The 20,201-nt window shown below is 48.3% G+C and overlaps 1 protein-coding gene across 2 annotated transcripts in view; it reads left to right on the top strand.

Annotated features, from left to right (window-relative positions):
* Positions 1 to 16,002, top strand: part of Hoxa3 (homeobox A3) — a 33,417-nt gene extending 17,415 nt beyond the window's left edge. The window contains exons 3-5 of one of the 2 annotated variants that reach the window (XM_042685037.1): positions 45 to 133; positions 11,173 to 11,819; positions 14,301 to 16,002. In XM_042685037.1, the coding sequence (XP_042540971.1) occupies positions 11,294 to 11,819; positions 14,301 to 15,103 (1,329 nt within the window). In that variant the 5' untranslated portion in view covers positions 45 to 133; positions 11,173 to 11,293 and the 3' untranslated portion in view covers positions 15,104 to 16,002. Of the gene's footprint in view, positions 1 to 44; positions 134 to 522; positions 561 to 11,172; positions 11,820 to 14,300 lie in introns of those variants that run through there. The other variant, XM_042685038.1, reaches the window with a different exon arrangement.
* Positions 16,003 to 20,201: the final 4,199 nt, after the last annotated feature.

The raw sequence follows: 20,201 nt of genomic DNA, 5'->3' as shown, positions 1-20,201 counted from the left end.
TTCCAACTCCCTTCCTTCACCTTCTGCTGTTTATTTGTCTACAGAGCGCCAGGACACCGGAAAAGATGGCCCCTTGAGCGCCTGGAGTTGGAGACCTTCCCTGGTGCTGGTTCCGATTTAAACATCTTTGGAGGTAGGTGCTGTGCCAAAACTCTTGTGGGGATGTGGGACACCGCGTGGGGCAGTGGGGAGGAGTTTACTCTCCCCAGCTCCAGGCAACCACAGTGGGTTGAAAGAGCTTCTGGTCAATATTTAACTTCCAAAGAGTTTCTGAGCTGATTCTTTTCAGTGGCGAGCCTCATGGAGGCAATGCAGGGCTTCAAGCAGACAAAGAGTCAATCTACCCCAAAGCTAGCTGTAGGCTGGAGAAGCAGTTGCAGAAGCCCAAGATGGAATGTGGGGTGCCAGAGGGGATGTGTTTGTTTCTGCCATCAAGCCCCAAACAAACCAAAGCACCGACCTGAGTAGCACTGGACAAGTAGAGGCCACTGCAGGCACGGCAGCTGCTCCTGCTGCTGCGTGGGCTGCTGCTCTGGTCTGCTGGGGTTATTGAGAAGGCTGTGGGTTCAGAAATTAGCCCAGCTCTCAGTTGAAGAAACGCGTCTCACCGCTTTGCATTTCCTCCGATTCTTTTGCATTTTCTTGGCATGGGAGGAATTGCTGTCTTTTGGGTGTGGAAGCCCTTCATAGGCAGCGGGTCCTTTCCAATCTCTCTTCTGGGCTCATCCATGGTTTTTCCTCCAGGAAAAGCTCAAGTCTTCTAGGTCTCAATGTTTTCGTTTCCTATTTGGAACAAGGGAAAACTTAAAATTTCTTTTCAAGTTGTGGTTAATTTGTTCTCTTAGTTTGGGATGCAGAGAGGTAATTACTCTGGTTTATTACCTTGTAAAAGATCCATAAATTACATGCTTATTTGGGGGAGGGGCTGCTGGAATTAGCTTTCAGAAGCTGGTATGTAGGAATGAGTTTTCTTTGTTCTTTGGGGAATTACTTTGTTTAGCAAAGTTTTGAGACTTTATTTTCTATTTCTTAGGTCCAATCTTCACTAAACCTTGTCCCTTAGATAGATATCAGATTGTTAATTAAGTCAGCATGCTCTTCAGTGGTGCTATAAAGGCTGGAAGGATATTTCAGATATTATATCATCAGACAAAAAGTAAACAGTAATAGTAACCAGGTGACTTTTTCAGCTACTGTATGTCTGTTTATAGCAAATAGAGATGAAACATTCAGTAGTTTACTACTTAAGAGCCTCAAGAAGGTATACATGATTTGCATCTCTGCAAACAGTAGAACAGAACAATTGCAGATATAAACAGCTACAGGACTTTGGAGCCATGTGTATAGCATGGTATACACATCCACATGTGTCTAGAGAACTTGGAGCCCATTTCTACTGCAGAAGTACCCACAGGGAATATCTCTAAATAATGATCTATTAAACAGAGAAAGAGGGAGAGAGGGAGGGAGGGAAGGGGAGAAAGAGAGAGAGAATGAGAATGGACTGAGAGGCTTACCTGATGCTGAGCAGAAAAACTACCAGAACTAACAAAAATGTTAAGTGTAGTTTTGATTAAGAAGTCAGATTGCAGTGTTTGAGGACAGATATATCTAATCTGCCAACAACTTTGCAAATATTGGCTAAAGGCCTGTCTCCTTGGTCCCTTGTTCCTTCCAAGGTAAATTCCCCTCTTTGGGCTCTGGTGGTTTCCAGCCTTGGCCAAGTTAGAGGCTGGTGGGGGTAAATGTGGAGGGGCTGGTGTTTTTGGTGTCTGTGGTTTTAAAAGGCTTATAGCTTTGCTTCCGGAAGGTGGAATTTAGAGTGGTGAAGGAGGAATCTCAGCTGCTGGGTCTCTGGGTAGGCTACTCTAAGATGAAGTATTTTCAGCTTAAAAGTTAAATCTCCTTTGGACTTCCTCAGATTTTCCCCCTTCTCATCCTACCAAACACACCATCCTAAGTCTTGAATGTTAATTGTTAAACAGCTATTGGAGCATGCAGTGGGATGTTAGCCTGCCTGGGGCTCCTCAGAAGAGATGAAATGCCTCTGGGCCTTGCATATCTCTGAAGCAGTACAAATGATTTCAACCATTGACTTACGTTCTCAAGAGTTTTAAGTTTGCTCCAAATTATACTAGGAGTTCTGAAGAGAGCTGCGGAAACTCCCTCCCTGGTGAGAAGGGAGTGTGGGCAACTCTTCCAGGTCCTTTTCTAGGACATCTAGAGAGCTAGATGTGAATGTTAGGAGAATACAAGGGGTAAAGATCAGAAAAATGAGAGGATGACTCCTTGGGGGTCAAGAGAATGTAGCTTGGAAATCAGTCTTTGGGCTTTTTCCCATCTTCCAAGCATGACACAGGCAGGGTTCCACTTTGGACCCTCACTTACCAGTGTCTTAGGTCAGAGCTGGGCAAGTTCACATAGAGGCCTTTCCCAGGTACACCTCAGACAGACTTATAGGAAGAGTGCTACCAACTTAGGCCAGGGCTTATTCTCAAGCAATTAAATCCCCCCTTTTATTGCTCTTCTGATTTGGACATACCTACCCTATAACCAGGCCTCTTACTTAGAACCTTGCATTCTCTTCAGACTCCAACTCCTCCTTTTAGGGAGGAGGAGAGGAGAAGATTCCTCCACAGCCTACTGAAGCTACCACAAGTGAGTCTTCACATTCAGACATAGCCAGCTGATGTCTTACTCTCAAGAAGCAGAAGAATATAGCATGAGTTGCTTATGGGCTTCAGAGCAAAGTCTAGAATCTAAGACCAGAAAAAAGGAACTTTTTGGATAACTCATGAAAGAGTGAAATACTGAAATAAAGGACTCTTGTCAACAAGCAGAAGGCAAAAGTAGAGGTAAAGAGTTGGAGGACAGATAAGTCTCTTTCTGAGCAGAATTGATTTAATTCTGCTGGTAAACACAGAGTTGTCTTAGGGGAGGGTATACAGAGGGAATCTCAAATTGACTGGTAGATTATCAGGAGACACCAATAAGGTTGATACTTTCCTTCTCTCTTATATAGACAATTACATAATTTCCCCTTGTGTTTTAATCTTTAGAAGCCTATAATTTCATGCATCACTCAGCTATGTACTAGGGAAATGCATTATTACTATTTTGGCTAGGATGTTAGGTCTTTTTGGATTTTGCAAAAATCTATATATTTATATTAAAAACATCTTTCCTGTGGGCTCTCACTAAACAAGACCAACTGATGTTGAATTAGAAGTTTTAATGTTTTATCCGGTAATAATAAAGCTTTTGGTTTTTTCCATAGCTGGGTCCTATGATATGGATGTTAGCATTTGCAGTCCATGAACAAGTCCTCTGACCAGGCCAAATCATTTCTGGGCTTTGCTTTTGCCTTTTGATATACTGGCCTGTGGGACAGAGGAGACTGTGGAGCCTGGGTGTGCTGGATTCAGCTTGTTGGTGCGTGGGAAGCCCTAAGGAAAGTTAAGTGAACTCTAAGAATACAGACAGGATTGCTATAGTAATGTGTGCAAAGAAATGTGAGATAAGCAGCCTGTGTGTATGGTATGCATGGGGGGAGGTGGCCCCCAAGAGTCCTGCTATTAAGACAGAACTCTTACTGGCTACTGGTCAAGGTCCCCCCACCCCCTGCACACACACTTCCCCTCCTCCAAAGCAGAATGTTCTGCTTGGAAAACTAGTTCCTTCATGGTTCCCTATTTCAAATAAAAGGATTTAAGTTGACGTATGACCACGTGAGCACATAATACAGCACATTATTGTGGCGTTTGGAGCGGAGACCCAGGCAGTCTTTGCCTGTGATTACGTTTTCTAGATTCTCTACAGAGTGAGAGCTTTCTCCCCCACCCCCACACACCCACCTCCTCCTTCTCCTTCTCCGGAGAGTGCTCTTCCAGCGGTTGCAGTTTTCAGCGCTCATGGAGCGGTTCTGGGCAAGCTAGCCGATGGGACTCGAAGCCACACCAGGAGGATGGAATTTATTTTAAGGTATTTCCGCTGATTGTTCATACCTAAGAGTGAGTTATGGCTATGAAAGACAAAGGTCAGGCGAGGAGACCCTGGATCGCGGACAGGACCCTCAGTCTCTCTTCCTTTGTTTCTCTTTTAGAACCGAAACCATTTGAATGATTCCTAGTAGTGCCTTGGATTCAAAGTTTAATTCCCTGGAAAGTGTTGGGGGTTATAAAGGAGAGTTCACTTGTGGGGGGGAGCTACTAGATGGGCCTGTGAGTCCCCAGAGATGGGGTGGCTTTGTTCACTGCTGCGGGAAGGGCTGAAGTCCCAGGAGCTGAGCCAGGGGCAGAGGGACCGACAGTCCTGAAGCTCTGGCACTAGAGGCTAGGTGGCCCGGTAGAGATCTTAGGGAAGGGCTGGAGGCTGAGAAGGGGAATCTCTCCTGGGTGGGTGGTGTTTGCGGAACAGGATGAAGGGCTAGGGCTGACCCTGGCAGCCTCACAGATGGAAGAGGAAAATCGATGGGGGAAATGTGCAGATGCGCTGCCATTTTATTGATGATGCTTCCAGCTACTTTGTTTCGTGCTGCGTTGCGGGCACTGTTTTTCCCACATGCCAGACTCAAGGATCCACCCCCAGAGAGTGAGCCATTGTTTCTCTGAGCACCTTCTGCCTTGGGAGAAATGAGAAGGGCTGCTCAGACCTAAGAGAAGCTTGGGCAGAGAGCACAGGTCACCTGGAGACTGGCTTATTCTCATATTCATATGCTTATATTCAAAAGGGAGCCTGGCGATGGGTTTGGGCTCCATTAGTGTGCTCAGTTGTACTTCCCCAGGCCAGTTTGGAGAGTTCAAGAACTGGTTGGTGAGCCCTGCTTTGGAGGGAAGCATGGAGTCAAGAGAGCTCGGGAAGGCGAGGTAGACATTGCTCTGGTTCTGGTGCTCCAGGAATGGAGCCATAGCCAGGATGGAGGAGAATGAGAGTTAAATTGTGGGCTTCCAACATACTGGGAAATCTGGGGCTAATTGGGCTTTGGGGATCCTGCACTCCTGGGAACAGTGGGAACTCTTTGAAAGGTGGAATAATTTTTCTTCCCTCTGCTCCCTCTACCAAGGATGAATGCCTATGAGTTTCTAAAAATCAATTTGCCCCTTTGGCTTTAAAAAAAATCCTTTACACTTTCTTTACTTAAAAAAAAAAAAAGAGCAAACTGCAAACTTCCCTCACTGGATTGGGATCTGCTTCCCCAGAAGGGCCACTCTGCTCTCCCCCTTGCCAACTTCAGTGGTAACCATGTTTAACTGAGGCTGTTTCAAGTGCTCTAAAACACCTCTTAGAAATAAAATGTAAGCTTTAATTGCTGTTCAATTACTTGTCAGCATTTCATATGATTTATGACCCAGTTCTGGCGCATTTTTGACCCAGTTAAACACTCATAAATAATATAGTTTCACTAGAAAGAATGAGAAAGGGAATAGAGGTTTGTTAGAGGCATCTTTTTATTGTCACTTCAGCGCCAGCAAGCAGAATAAATATCTAGCGATGGACTGGTTAAAAGCATGCACAGTAAGAAGAAGCCAATAGAGGCTTTATAGAGAGCGGGTTTTGTTTTCTTCCCTTCCCAGGAAAGCTAAATCCACTCAATTTTAGCTGAACTATTGGTTATTATAAGGGCTAGTCCCTTTCTATCCTCAAAATGTCAGGTTTACCCTCACCGGCAAGTATATTTCCTCAGTAATTCTCTCCACATTCTGGGATTTTGTGTCCTCTCTGGCCACAAAAAATCTTCACCTTCCTCCCGGGCTGGGCTGTGCAGGGAGATACCCTCTTGAATGGTGGAATAGAAACACAGCACCTTCACTGCTGTTAGTATTCTTCTATTAAAGGTTTCTTCTAGTTCCCCCGGGATTAGAGGCTGGGACCCATGGGGAGCTGGGGAAGTTGGAGGAGCCAAGGGATACTTCTTAGCAAAGAAAAGCTTGATGGGTTTGGAGGAGCCGGGTAAACTGCGGTGGGATTTGCCTAGAAAGGTCACCGTGGCAGTGGGTAATTTCTAAAAGCAGAAAGCCTTGTTTCTCTTAAAAACCAAAAAAAAAAAACCAACAAAATCCTTCCACCATTATAAAGTACTCTTAAAAAATCATTTCGCCTGTCCTTACTCCAAAGCCAGTCCTTTGGATTTCAGCGGAGAGCCAGAAGGCCCGGGTACCCGCAATCGGCGTGCCAGACCGAATCTGCGTGCCAGAACGCCAGACCTTAGTCTTGAAGTCAGAATTCCTTTTCTTCTGCCTGCTGGAGGCTGAGGTCCTCAGGCCCAAAGCCACCTAGTCGGGGCTGATTGGAGGCCCCTGTGTGAGCAGAGCTTGCTCTCCGGATCTTCAGCTCCTTAAGCGCAGTCCTTGGGGTCTGTGGGGCTCAATCCACTCGGTCTTGGAGTTCGGTCCCGGAAAGCAGAGCGAGCGCACCAAGACTTGGGCGCCCTCAGACTCCCAGGGCCCAAACTGTCCCTCCTGGGACAGATTCTCACGGAGAGCTGGCCTTCCCGGCAGCTGGTGGAGCTGAGAAGGCGGTGAGAGTAGCGTCAGCAGTTTGGAGAAAGTGCGGGTTGATTATTGACCCACGCCTTCTTTCTTCAAATGCCACATCCGACCCGCGACCCGCGGGTTTGAAGAGAAAAGGCTGCAGAGGGGATTTTTTTGCGGCGGGTTCTCGCCTCCTACGCGCCAGCTCCCCCTTTCAAGTTGTGTGGCTGCAATATGCCATAAGGAGCAAGTGTTTGCTGTTTTGTGCTCTGTTTACAGCTTTGGGGCGCCGAGTCATAAATCTTACCCAGCCATAAATGACAAAAACTATTGGTATGCATGAGGCCATCCTGGCCCCAGTGCTTTTTGATTTCTCCCTTTCTCCCTGGCTTTAGTTTTGCTCTAAGGTGACACTTTGGCTCCCCGATGGTTTAAACATACTACTTATATTTTTAACACCCTCCTTTGAGAAGGCCTCGCCGTTGACGCCTCAGCCTTGCACACAAGCTCCATTTCACTCTTTTTGCGACATCCACCAAGCAGTTTGCTTCAGAAGAACCTAGGGTGCAGAGGGAGGCTATGGGAGGGAAAACATCTAAGTTGTGGCAATCCTTCCTTCCAGAAAGGGCAAAGCACCACACGCAGTGGGACTCGTGAGTGTCTGCTTGTGCTAGGGGAAGTCAAGGTTTTATCTAGCTTTTCTGTTAGGTGAGCTGCCTGTCTGGTGCTGTGTCCTGGGCACATCAGAAGACTGGGAACCAGGTTTTCATGCACCGTGTGTGTGTGTGTGTGTGTGTGTGTGTGTCAGAACTCAGAGAAGCCCATTTCACTCCTGGGGAAATGTGCGCGTGTGTGCGTGCGCATGCACTCCCCACCCACCCAGGACACTTCTCTCCTGGCTGCCAGGAGGTCAGCAGTTTCTGTCTAATAATGTAACCAAAGCTAGCTCTCTTTGGCTCTTGTGAAGGTCTTTGGAGAAGGGAACTACTCTCACACCTCAAAGGTTGGCTTCTGGGGTGCCTGGATTGGGAGCTGCAGGTGAAGTAAACTGTCCGAAGTCTGGAGAACTCCATTTCTAGTTCTCTTTTTCCTTGCCCGGAAAATGGAAATGTCCAGGGCAGAGGGGTTGAGTTGTTTCTTAAACGGATCCCTAAGAAATAGAGCCCGGCCCGAGATCCCCTTTGTGAGCGCCGTTTGTCCTCATTAGCATAATTTTCCTGGACCTTAGTGACGCCCAGGAACCAGGAGAGGGAGGGCGTTGGGGGTGGGGGAGGCTCCCCTCCTCCCGCCGCCTAGGAGCTCCCTCCCTGGCTCCCGCTCCGCCGCTCCCCTCCGCCCCATCCCCCACTCCGGTCCGCGCTCCCCTAGCCGCTCCGGTCTCCCCTCCGGCCCGCCCAGCACCCCCACCGCACCCCTCGACCAAACGCTGCTCCGCTTGTAATATTCATAAGAAACATACCCAAGTCGGTGCCACTAGCCCCGGCAGAGCCCCGCGCCGCGCCAGCGCTTATCTCCGGGCTGCGGCTGCTGCCCTCGGGAAGGGCAGGGGGCGGGGGTGTGGGGGAAGGGTGGGTGGGTGGGTGGGGTGGGTGGGAGGGGGGGTCCAAGCCGCCCCAGTCCGCCCAGGGCGAGCCGTGTCGGAGCAGCAAGGCGACCACGCTCAGCGCGGCGGCGCGTCCGGGCCTCGGGTCTCCCGCCCGCCCGCCGTCTCGGCTGATGCTGAGGGTCGGTGCCCATCCCGCACCGAGGGGACCCGGCCGGGCCGCCGAGCCGGGCCGGGGGCCGCAGCCGGAGCCTGCGCTTGCGGCGCTCGTCAGAAGTTAAGGTAAGCAGGGCCGCAACCGGCCGCTCTCAGCGCTGAATGGCGGAGTTTACGTCTCGGTGATTTATGGCTGCAGACTTAAATCTCGGTTCAAGAAGAGTTCACAAGCCCGAGCTTCCTTCCCGGCAGTGACTGATACCCTTACACTTCGAGTTCAGGCCGTTTTCCCATCCCCGCCCCCACTCTCCGGCTCCCTGCGACCTGCCTCAACTTTTCTGGGTCTGGACAGGGGGAGGAGTGGGCCGGGGACACCGGGGTCCTTCCTCGGTGGTTGGGGCGAACCACGCGTGAGGACAGGCTAAGGCAAGGGAGGGAGTGGAAAGAGGAAGAAGAGTCTGGAGGAACAAGGTGAAATTTGGGCATACCTTACCCAGAGACAATGGGGCTTGCTTCCTGTTCTCAATTTACCCTCCTCAACTCTCTTGTAGCTCCTGCACCTGGGGGTTATTGTCCAGAAATAGATCTTCGTGGAGGAATCTTCCTCCATCCTCAGCCCTAGCTTGGGGGTTCAAAGCAAAGTTTCCCGGCTGGCAAATGTCCAACTTCTTTACTAGGTTGCAAACTTTGGGGACTGGGTTGTGGGGGAATTGTGTGAGATGCAAGGTGATTGTCTGCCAACCTCAAACAATAGAAAGGACTTTGGTTGGGTTTCAAAGTTGACTTTATATCTTAAGTTTATGGGGCCTGTCATATGTTTTTTTAATTTCTAAAGGTATTTTTGGTATTTTACAAGACAGCGTACAACTTGATAATTAAAAAAAGAGAAAAGCTTAAGTAAGCAGCAGGCCAGTGTTGCCCATGACAATGTATTAGTAAGTTACCAGAGGGATTGCATGTTCAAAATTAACTTAATTTTGTTTTATCTAATATCTTGCTGTTCAAGTATCTAGAGTAATTTCCTTACCTGATATTTTATTTTGCACAAGCCTAGTATCAAAAAATATAATGGCAGACATTAACACTGCTAAATGTAATAGAGATTGCTTTGAGTGAAATAAGAGGAAACCTAGACATTAAATTGCAATTCACATTTAATTTTACTCCCTGTTTACTCTCCATTGTAGCATCTGTAGCTTCCTATCTCTTTCTAAATGAGAAACAATACTCCAGGGCTCATGGTCATCACAATAACTCCAGATAAGGGATGCTGTAATTTTTAATTGAGGTTCTGGAAAATTAATTGTGCCTGTTTTCCAGATGCTGGTCAGATTGTTGGTTTAATAACAAACCTAAAGGAATCCATTATTAATAACAGAATTATAATCATCCATTGGTAGATGCTTATTACATTTTTTCTAGTTAACATCTGCTATTTCTGGAAAACTTGAATAGGTCTGAAATTCAGTATACATAGTTGGGACAGGAAGTGTAAAGCCTGTGCTTCATGAATGTGTCATTACAATTTAAAAGAGGAACCGATTCTGTGTGTGTATATGTGCCCCCCCCCCGAATATGTGAAACTTGCATTGAACTTTCCTTGCTGATAACTAGAAGTTAACATGCAGAGGTTGAAAACAAAAAGAAAGCATCGATTTTACTTTGCAAACTGCTTTTTATAAATAAGAGAGTTGAAAAGGTATTCAATGGCCCTTTAGATTTTCAGCATTATCCTTTCCTTGATGTTTCTGAGTAGGGAAATAGGCTAAGTAACAAATATCAACAACAACAGTACACAAAGATCAGGGAACTCTGGCAAGATTTTATGGCTTGTGCTTCCATGCCTTGTCCGGAGCCAAATGACCCCCATACATCAAATTACACAGCAGTTTCTAAGACAGAACCTATTATCGTTAAGTTGGAAGGAGAGTTCAAGCCGTGGTCATGGAGATGAACGCTGGTTTTTCAGGTTCCTGGTGGGTTTTTTTTTTTTCACTAATCCATCATGTTTTAACAGGTAGAATTTGATAGTTGCTCTGAATAACAGCACCTCAGAAAGTCCAAGACAGGAAAGTCTGGGAACCTTCTGTAACTGGAGTAAAGAGGAGGGGGAGGTGGCTTACTTGGAAGTGTCCGAGAAATAGAGAGAGGAGAAGAATAAAGAGCTATCCAGAATTTGAGTTGTGAATTGCTGGATGGAGTGCTGTTGCTGATCCCTTCCCCAGTATACATACATGTGTGTGCATGTGAGCATGTGTGTGCATGTGCATACACACTGTGTTCTTCTCAAAGTTTTTTCTTCTCCCTTCTTAGCCACAAGGGGCTCATTTGGAGGAGGTTGGTCCTATATCTAAACAGAGGCAGGTCAGCTGCCTAACAAGCCCAACTTCTAAAAATCCATCATGGTCTGATACGGAGTAGTTGCCTAAAAATAAAATTGTATAAGCCTCTTTTGATGGCAAGAAGCTCAAAGGGTGAGAGGAATGGGTGGGAAGTCACCTTATTTCAAGGCTCTTTTGGCAAGAGTGAATCCTAAAGTGGAGACTGGAGAAAAGAAATGGCGACCCAAGCTCTCCTTGGCCCTTTTGCCAGCTCCTCAAGATTGGCAGAGGGGAGAGTCTTGAGCACTCTGCATGATGCCAAGGGCATCACATTTCTTCTTCCCTGGAAAAGAAGGATTCCATCCTTGTTCTTCTTAGTGCACAAAGCCTTTCTCCTTTTGGACCTGGGGCTCCAGAGGCTCGGCTTCCAGCCCTCACTCATTCTCTTCTCTCCCCGGAAAAAAATCCCCCAACTCCAGACGCAAGTTAAGCAAATATTTGTAGCTGCCAGTAAATTCCAGCAGCTTTTTATAGCGCGGCTCCCCACGCCCGGGGCCAAGTCGTGCTGCTAAATATTGCTGACCACTTTTTCTTTTATGGCTTTCATGTCACTTAGCTATTGAGAGTAAGATGGATTTGCGCGGAGCCCTCACCGCGCTGCACTTCTCCCCCCCCCCCCCAGGTCTGCTCGGGGCGGCCATTGGCGGCGGAGCGTCACGTGACCGCGGGGGGCGTGCCAATGTGCGCCCTCACGGGTGTCAAGCCCCTGTCAGAGTGTGCGATCAAGATCGTGAAACAACGCGATGCAAAAAGCTACCTACTACGACAACTCGGCGATCTACGGTGGCTACCCCTATCAGGCAGCCAATGGGTTCGCTTATAACGCCAATCAGCAGCCGTATGCGGCGTCCGCGGGTCTGGGCGCAGATGGCGAGTATCACCGACCTGCTTGCTCTCTCCAGTCGCCGGCCACCGTTGGGGGCCACCCCAAGGCCCACGAGCTGAGTGAAGCGTGTCTCCGCACCCTGAGCGTTCCTCCTAGCCAACCCCCAGGCCTGGGAGATCCGCCCCTGCCCCCACCTCCACCCCAGGCTGCACCTCCAGCCCCACAGCCGCCCCAGCCCCCACCGCAGCCCCCTGCGCCCACCCCTGCAGCCCCACCTCCCCCTTCTTCTGTCTCCCCTAGTCAGAATGCCAGCAGCAACCCCACCCCTGCCAGCGCTGCAAAGAGCCCCCTGCTCAACTCTCCTACCGTGGCCAAACAAATCTTCCCCTGGATGAAAGAATCAAGGCAAAACACAAAGCAGAAAACCAGCGGCTCCAGCTCAGGTAAAAAGGCACCTTCTAAAAGAGGGCCCTCTGGCCTGGTTTCAGGGCCCCAAACCACTCCCAGCCATAGCCAGCACAGTCTGGGGCCACTGGAACATTTCCAGAAATTCATTGTTCTTATCTTCCCTGCCCCTCCCACCAAAAGGTGTCCAGAATCTTTCCAACTTAAGGATGTGAGAAGACCTCAGTGAACAGGAAACCCCAGAGATCCAATGGGAGTCTGGATCTTTCCAAGAGCGAATGGAACCCCAGTGAAGCTGCCCCTTTCTGTTCCACTCTTAAGAGTTCTGAGCTGTAGGAAGAACCATCCAGAGTGCTACTGTCTCTTTTTAGCACAGCTCCTTTATTCTAATGAAACACTGACATGCTTCTTATATAGAAATGTGGCAGAATAAATGCAAGCCTAAACATTCTCCAAGTCAGAATCAATTCTTTGTCTCTAATCAGAGCCAATTTTTGCTCCAGCAGATGGAGTGGCTGCCTTACCTCTGGGAAGGCTTTGCTCAGACTTAGCACAAGGAGGGCAGCTAGGGAATCTCCTGGGGGAAGGGATTTAGTTTGTCATTGTAATGGGAACCACATGAGCCTTTTGGAACTGGACTCCAGTTGAGGAAAGGCCTCAGGCCTTGGGCTTTCTAGCATCTTGGTAAACTTTGCCTCTGCCTTCTCCAGTTGCCAGTTCTCTGATCTGGAGCATCTGTGACCTCTAGAGCCATGAATGATTTGGAAGTCCAAGATGGACAAGAGGGAAAAAAGAGTGGTAGGCAAACTGAACATAGTCTGCCAGATGGCATGAAGAGCTCTAATGAGTAGGTCACTTTGTGACCTGAACCTCCCCAGATTTGTGTAGGTTCAAGGGGATCTCTAGGACAAAGAAAACCTTCCAGTTTTGAGTTTTCACTGCTCATATGCTCTAAGTAGATTTAAAAAGTGGTCAGTTGCCGAGAATCAGTGGCCCATGCCTATAATCCTTGCTACTCAGGAGGCTGAGATCTGAGGATCCCAGTTCAAAGCCAGCCCAGGCAGGAAAATCAGTGGGACTCTCATCTCCAATTAACCACCAGAAAACCAGAAGTGGCGCTGTGGCTCAGGTGGTAGAGTGCTAGCCTTAAGCTGAAGAGCTCAGGGACAGTGCCCAGGCCCAGGTTCAAGCCCCACAACTGACCAAAGGAAAAAAAAAAGTAGTCAGTTTTCAGGCAGTGATGGCTCATGCCTATAATCCTTACTATTGAGGAGGCTGAGATCTGAAGACTACAGTTCAAAGCCAATCCTATCAGAGAAATCTTTTTTTTTTTTTTTTTGGGTCCGGTGGTGGGGCCTGAACTCTGGGCCTGGGCACTGTCCCTCAGCTCTTCAGATCAAGGCTAGCGCTCTACCGCTCTACCACTTGAGCCACAGTGCCACTTCCGGCTTTTTTCTTTTTGCTTATGTAGTGCTGAGGAATTGAATCCAGGGCCTCAGGCATGCAAGGCAAGCGCTCTACCACTGAGCCACCTTCCCAGCCCATATCAGAGAAATCTTATGAGCTAGGCACCAGTGACTTAGACCCATAATCCTATCTACTCAAAGAGACTAAGATTTGAGGATCACAGTTCAAAACCAACCTGGGCAGGAAACAGTGTAAGACTTTTATTCTCAATAAACTACCAAAAAAAGCCAGAGGTGTATCTGTGACTCAAATGGTAGAGTGCTGCCCTTGAGTAAAAAAAACAACCAAAACAACAACAACAACAACAACAAAACCCTTAGGGACAATACCCCGGTCCCTGAATTCAAGCTCCAGGAGGAGCACACACACAAAAGTCCATGAGACTCTTACCTCCAATAAACTAGCAATAAGCTGGAAATGGAGGTATGGCTCAAGTGATAGGGCACCAGTTTTGTGAAGAAAAAAAAAATCCAAGGAAGAACATGAGGCCTTGAGTTCAAGCCCAGTATCAGAACACAGACACAGACACACACACACACACACACACACACACACACACACACACACACACACACACACACACACACCACAATGACAAGTTGATCTTACTGCCTAGTCTTAAGCCAGACAGGGAGGAAGGGAAAGGATGTTTGAGTATGTTAGGCAGGTGTGCCATATTTCAGGTACTGTGAAGGGGATGAAGATGGTGATGAGAGCTGCCTACAGGAAGCTTACTGTTTGCTAGGCCTAAAAAGCCAGCAAATGAGTCAGATAGCTAAAAACTATAGAAAGAAAACACCAATCAGGAAGGCAAACTGGAATTCTGCCATTCTGTCCTTTTCCCCTTGGAGAAGTAGGCCTGGCTACCTACATTTATTTGTTTGTTTGTTTATTCTCCTATCAGACAGAGAACAAGTAGGTAACTCCTACTCTTCTTTGAGCCCGGACAATTAAGGGATCTTGGGGCCCAGAAGAAAGAAGGGGCTGGGTCAGGAGCTGGGCGGGGCCATAGGCAGCCCCTGACGCCAATCTTGCTCTCTCTGTCCTGCCAGGCGAGAGCTGTGCTGGTGACAAGAGCCCGCCTGGGCAGGCTTCTTCTAAGCGCGCGCGCACGGCCTACACGAGCGCGCAGCTAGTGGAGCTGGAGAAGGAGTTCCACTTCAATCGCTACCTGTGCCGGCCGCGCCGGGTGGAGATGGCCAACCTACTGAACCTCACCGAACGCCAGATCAAGATCTGGTTCCAGAACCGGCGCATGAAATACAAGAAGGATCAGAAGGGCAAGGGCATGCTAACGTCATCGGGGGGCCAGTCCCCAAGTCGTAGCCCCGTGCCGCCTGGCGCCGCCGGAGGCTACCTGAACTCTATGCATTCGTTGGTCAACAGCGTCCCTTACGAGCCCCAGTCGCCTCCGCCCTTCTCCAAGCCCCCACAAGGCGCCTACGGGCTCCCTCCAGCCTCCTACCCAGCGCCCCTGCCCAGCTGCGCGCCCCCACCGCCCCCACAGAAGCGCTACGCGGGGGCGGGCGCAGGGGGCAACCCTGACTATGACCCGCACGCTCATGGCCTGCAGGGCAATGGCAGCTATGGGACTCCGCACTTACAGGGAAGCCCCGTCTTCGTGGGGGGCAGCTATGTGGAGCCCGTGAGCAACTCCCGGCCTGCACTCTTTGGCCTAACTCACCTCCCCCACGCCACTTCGGCCGCCATGGACTATGGGGGCACTGGGCCGCTGGGCAGCGGCCACCACCACGGGCCAGGGCCCGGGGAGCCACACCCTACCTACACGGACCTTACCGCCCACCATCCTTCTCAGGGAAGAATTCAGGAAGCGCCCAAGCTCACCCACCTGTGATGGTGGGCTGAGGCTGCGTGCCACGAGAGTCCCCCACCCCACCTTTCTCCTTTGGTTTTTGTTTTGTTTTAGGTTCTTCCCCCCCCCCCCCCCCGCCTTCCCCTTTTTCTCTTGCCTCTGGTCCCCTTTCCTGTTTTGTTCGCTTTCTAATGTGTTTTTATAGTTTATGTGACGTAGCAATCTTGGTTGCTGTAATGGCTGTCAGTAACAGTAGCGATATTTATCTCATCCCGCCCCTTGTTGGGCCTCTGGCCCGGAATCCTTTGAGTTCTCCACTTCTTTGATCAGAAACAGGGTATATGAACAAATTTTCTAGTCGAGTTTCCAATGTGAATTTGTTCGTACGTTATGGCTCCCGAGGGGAAGCGATTACTTTTTTTTTTTAATTTTTAGTTTTTGAAATTGCACTTCTTGTAACGAGCGAGAAAAAAAATCAAAGGCGCTTTGAAACAGGGGTTCCCTGTGCTAGGGTGACTAAGTGTACGTCTCTCCGTGTGTGTATGCTGGTGAACAGTCAGATTTATTTATATTTTTTTTGCAAGCATTGAATAGTCTAAGTTTTAAATATTATTTATCCCCATCCGTTCGTATTTATATTAAAGAAATTCTGTACCCTGATTGTTCAGAAGGTTTCTTGGGCCTTTTGTTCAATGGTGTATTGGCGTACATATAAACATTTATTTGAAAGGGAAGTATAATTCCTTTATGAAAACGGTAATGATGCAATAAAACCAGAGAGGATCCAGCATTTGAAAACAGTGGTTTAGGTTTGTCACATCCGGCAAAAATGAAAAAGCAATCTGTAAATGCTAGATTTGTTTTGAGAGTTTTACATTCCTTGCTGCTCACATTCTAAAAAAACAAAAAACAAAAAAATAAAATTTTTATTCTGATTAATATCCGTGTTGAGAAGGGCTTTTTTCCCCCCTGAAGAAATACAGCAGGGAGACTAGCTGGCAGAGTAGGCCGCGGCAGGCCATCGACTCTGACGAGAGGCCTGGCCAGGCGGCTCGCCTGAGAGTCAGATGAATCAGGAAGAAGGTCTGGGTTGCTGGCGGCGGCGGCGGTTCTGGACGTGTTGTGCGGCGGGCCCGCTGGGCTGCCTGGTTCCCAGCTGCTGCCGAGGGTAGCGAGGGCGCGGTGGCGGCGGATTGTAGGTTCTTCAGAAACAAAGGCAGCCGGGCCCTCGGCGCGGCGGGGGGCGCACAGGTGCTGGGCGATCCGGAGAAGGGAGAATGCTGGGCGTTCTCCCTCCTCTGGTCAAAAGGGACTAGCCTACGCCTTAACTTCCGAGAATCGCCAGTCGCTTAAAGGATGCTGAGCATTCGCCAGAAACGATCGGACTCGGGGTCTCCAACACGGATGCTTACCGGTCCATGATCAAGTCAGAAGGAAAGATTTTTCCCCCCTAAAATCGTCACGTAGAGCGAAGCACTTCCGGAGGGACCGAATCTTCTTCCAGATTCCAGCCATAGGAGCTCGGTAGAGTCTCCCTGAGCCCTTCCTTAGGCTGCAAGGAATCCTTTCCTTGATTCCTAGCTTCAGTTTCTTTCCGGAATTTAGATTTGCCATTCCCTGGATTTATTTCCTCTCCGTTTTCCCTCCCAGCTTTCTTTTTATGGCCCCAGGGGAAGGGGGGGGGGAGACAGGGAGAGAGGGAGAGAGGGAGGGAGAGAGAGGGAGAGAGAAAGAGAGAGGGAGGAGGTATCTTTCTACTAAAATGCAATTATATAAGTAGTCTTTCATTTGATGCTACAGGAGCTAAATACTACATTTCCACTTCTGAATGCACTGACTGGCTGACAGGCAAAGTCAGGCCCAGTAAAAGGGAAATAGTTCCACCTTCAGGTTACAAAATTACCGAGAAAAGGAACCAAATTCAGAAAAAAAACGCAAACCTCAGGGTTACAGCCTGTCATCACCACCTCCCCTTCAGAGTTGGAAGTGAGGAGGAACCAGCTGTATCTGGGGGATCTGGAGCAACTGATGTGAGAAATAAACCTCCATGCTCCCTGGATTGTATAAATCTGAGGCAGAAGTGAAAAATGTCGCCATTTTGTTTGCAATCCAAAATATCCATCATCATGGCCTCTTTCTGCACAATCCACTCCCTCCCCAGCTCCTTCAGAGAACCCTTAGAAAGCAGGCATAGAAGCCATTTTTAATACCTGTTGGGTCCCAAAGTGCTGCTTTTGGGGAACCTCTTCATGTTTTAAGAAAAAGAAAAAAAGACTCAGAGGATGCAAGGCTGGACAGCTGTAGAAGGCTGAGTATTTTACACTGAGAAGGGCTTTCCCCACCCTCATCCTCTGGCTCTAACATATATTCCCCTCCCCCCAAAGATTTTTCACCTGTGGGGGAAGTGGATTTTCCTCCTCCCTCTCCAAACCCCATGCCAAACTATGGCTCATACCACAAATGCAGAGGGCTGGGAAACCAGCGTTTGAGAGGACTGGACTCCCACCTTTTAGTGGTTCACTCTGAGCAGATTCTCAAGTCTTCTGTTTAACAATTCACTTTACAGACATGTGTAAAATTACCTGGGGAAAAAAAATAAGGAACAGAGGGAAGGTGGGAGGGATAAATGAATCTCTACCCAAGGATGAAAATCTTTCAGGAATACCACTATTTGAACTCATTTCTAAAAATCTACTCCTTCGCGTCTACCTTCCCTCAGGGCAGAGATTGTAAAATGAGATTCTAATATGATTTCCCATAGCTTGCCAGTCAAGGCATTCATTTTAGCTTTCAAAGAAAAAATATTGATCTCACCCCCAGCTTTCTAGATATTATAAATAAATCCTTATTAAAATATCTCCTGAGTTAAAGTAATAGATTTAGGGAAGATTTCAGTGTTGAGCAGTCTTAGAAAAGGGTTTTCTTCCAGATGGTATTTGAATTAAAGTGACTGAGAGAGGCAGAAAGCTCTCACCCACGCAGCCTCTGACAAAGACCAGTGATGTGGAGGCAGCTCTGCTCTCTGTAATCCCCCCCTTCTCCCTGCAATATTTTCTAGTAAAAACAAATATCCAAATGTACCATCCCAGCATTCATAAAGTATCTTTCCTAAAAGAAGCATTTTCCACTACCCCCCAGTTTTTTTTTTAAAAAAAGACTAGTTTTCCTTATTTACTTGCGTTTCTTGCTCTCCTCTTTGCCCGGCCACATTTGATCTTGGAAAAAGCTTGAAGCTGAAATGTGTTCTTAAGGGCCAGAAGCTGTCAAGGCTTTTGGTGAGCAAGATTGATCGCACCCAGACTTCCTTCAGAGCTTTGTTTGGAATAAAAGCAAGAAAACTGAAAAACCTTACATTTTCCAAAATAGCATCTCTATCTGTAAGGCAGTACTCAGGCTGGTCAAGGTTGGAGGCCACTTTATATCTCATTTCTAACCTAAACTCCCTTTGATGCCGGCCTTAGAGATAGAGTTATGCCCTTGTTCCTTGATCAGTCTTTCTTGTTTCCTACGTAGATTTTTCTCCCTGCCAAGCCAACCTCTCTCTCCTTGGCCATCAGAATGATTTATTTTCCTGCCACTGATGCCTGCCGGCCTGGGGGAGTCTGATCACTTGGTCCATTTCAAAGGAAGCCAAAATGAATCACCATCTTCAGAGGATTGGGAGAAAAAGAGGCACCTTCCAGAGGTCTCCCTCTCTCTCACTCACATGCTCTCTCTCAGTCTTTGTAGCTTGGTGTTTTTTGTTTTGTTTGCTTTTTAAGTTATTGTTTGATAACTAAAAATATTATCCTGTGAGCCCTCCAATGCTGAGCACTGGACAAGACATACTATTTCAAGCATTAGAGAGAGAGGGGGGAAGAAAAAGAGGAGGAGGAGGAGGAGGAAGAGGAGGAGGAGGAGGAGAAGAGGAAGAGGAAGAAGAAGAAGAAGAAGAAGAAGAAGAAGAAGAAGAAGAAGAAGAAGAAGAAGAAGAAGAAGAAGAAGAAGAAGAAGAAGAAGAAGAAGAAGCAGTAGTGGAGGAGGAGGAAGAGGAAGAAGAAGAGGAGGAGGAAGAGAAGCAGCTTTATAATTGTTTATTGGGGTTGCAACTGTCCCCTCCCCAGTGCCTTTTCCCACGACAGAGTTCGGGTGCAAACCTGCCTGGTGCCCAAGGAGCAGGAAGATGTGGGAGGAAATTCAGTCTGCCAATATTTGCTGCATCTGAACCAACCAGCCCCCAGCCAGAGCAACGGGAGAATAAGAGGAAAAGAGAGACAGGGAAGAGAAAGGAACAAGCATCTAGTCTTTCCCTGCTGATCACTTCCAACAGACTTCCTGGAAATCGGAAATACTCACCGCACCCGGGCCCTAAGGGTATAAAACCCAAAATGCCAGGAGCCGCACGCGCCTGCTCTGGGCGGCATTTCTTTGGCTGGCCGCCTCTTGGCTACAGGGATTTGGACACATGAACCTGGGGTTGCTGTCTCTCTTGGCACATGCATCTATCTTTCTCCAGTCACTCCTGAGAAGTTGATGGCGCAGAAAGGTCGGGAAGCTTCGAGAGCCGCCTCCCATTTTCCGCTTCCCGCCGGAGCCAGACGCAAAGCTGTGGTGGAAAAGCCGGCTAACAATAGGCCAGGGGCGGATTCCAGAAAGGACCTAGAGAAGGGGGCGAGGGTCTCCTGCGGGGATGGAGAGGTGGACAGCACAGAGAGAGGGAGTTGGAGAGACGAGGAAAAGAGAGAAGGAAATAAGAAAGAAGAGATGAAAGTGGAAATAAGGGGAGAGAAAAGGGGGGGAGAGGAAAGAAGGGGGAGAGAGGAGAGCAGAGGAGAGGAGGGGGGAAAGATTAGTTCTGAGATCCAGGAGAAATGGTTTGAGGAAGAGTAGGATAGAGCAAACAGAAATAAAAGGGGAACCTCCATTTCTCTCTCTCTCTCTCTCTCTCTCTCTCTCTCTCTCTCTCTCTCTCTCTCTCTCTCTCTCTCTCCTCCCTCCCTCCCTCCTCCTTCCTCACGCCTTAGCAGAACTTATGTGGTTGAGATGCCGGGCCCTCGGGTGTCAAAACTTTGAAGATTAATGGATTACTTTGTTAATGACTGCAGGCGTCAGACTGAGGTGCTTAAATGATTTGTGAGGTGCGAGTCCCAAACAATGCGCC

The sequence above is a fragment of the Dipodomys spectabilis genome, unplaced genomic scaffold, assembly GCF_019054845.1.
Source record: "Dipodomys spectabilis isolate Male_0828 unplaced genomic scaffold, ASM1905484v1 ptg000092l, whole genome shotgun sequence".
Lineage (NCBI taxonomy): Eukaryota > Metazoa > Chordata > Mammalia > Rodentia > Heteromyidae > Dipodomys > Dipodomys spectabilis.
The sequence above is the reverse complement of the archived record's forward strand: the minus strand, read 5'-3'. Positions and strand labels throughout refer to the sequence as shown.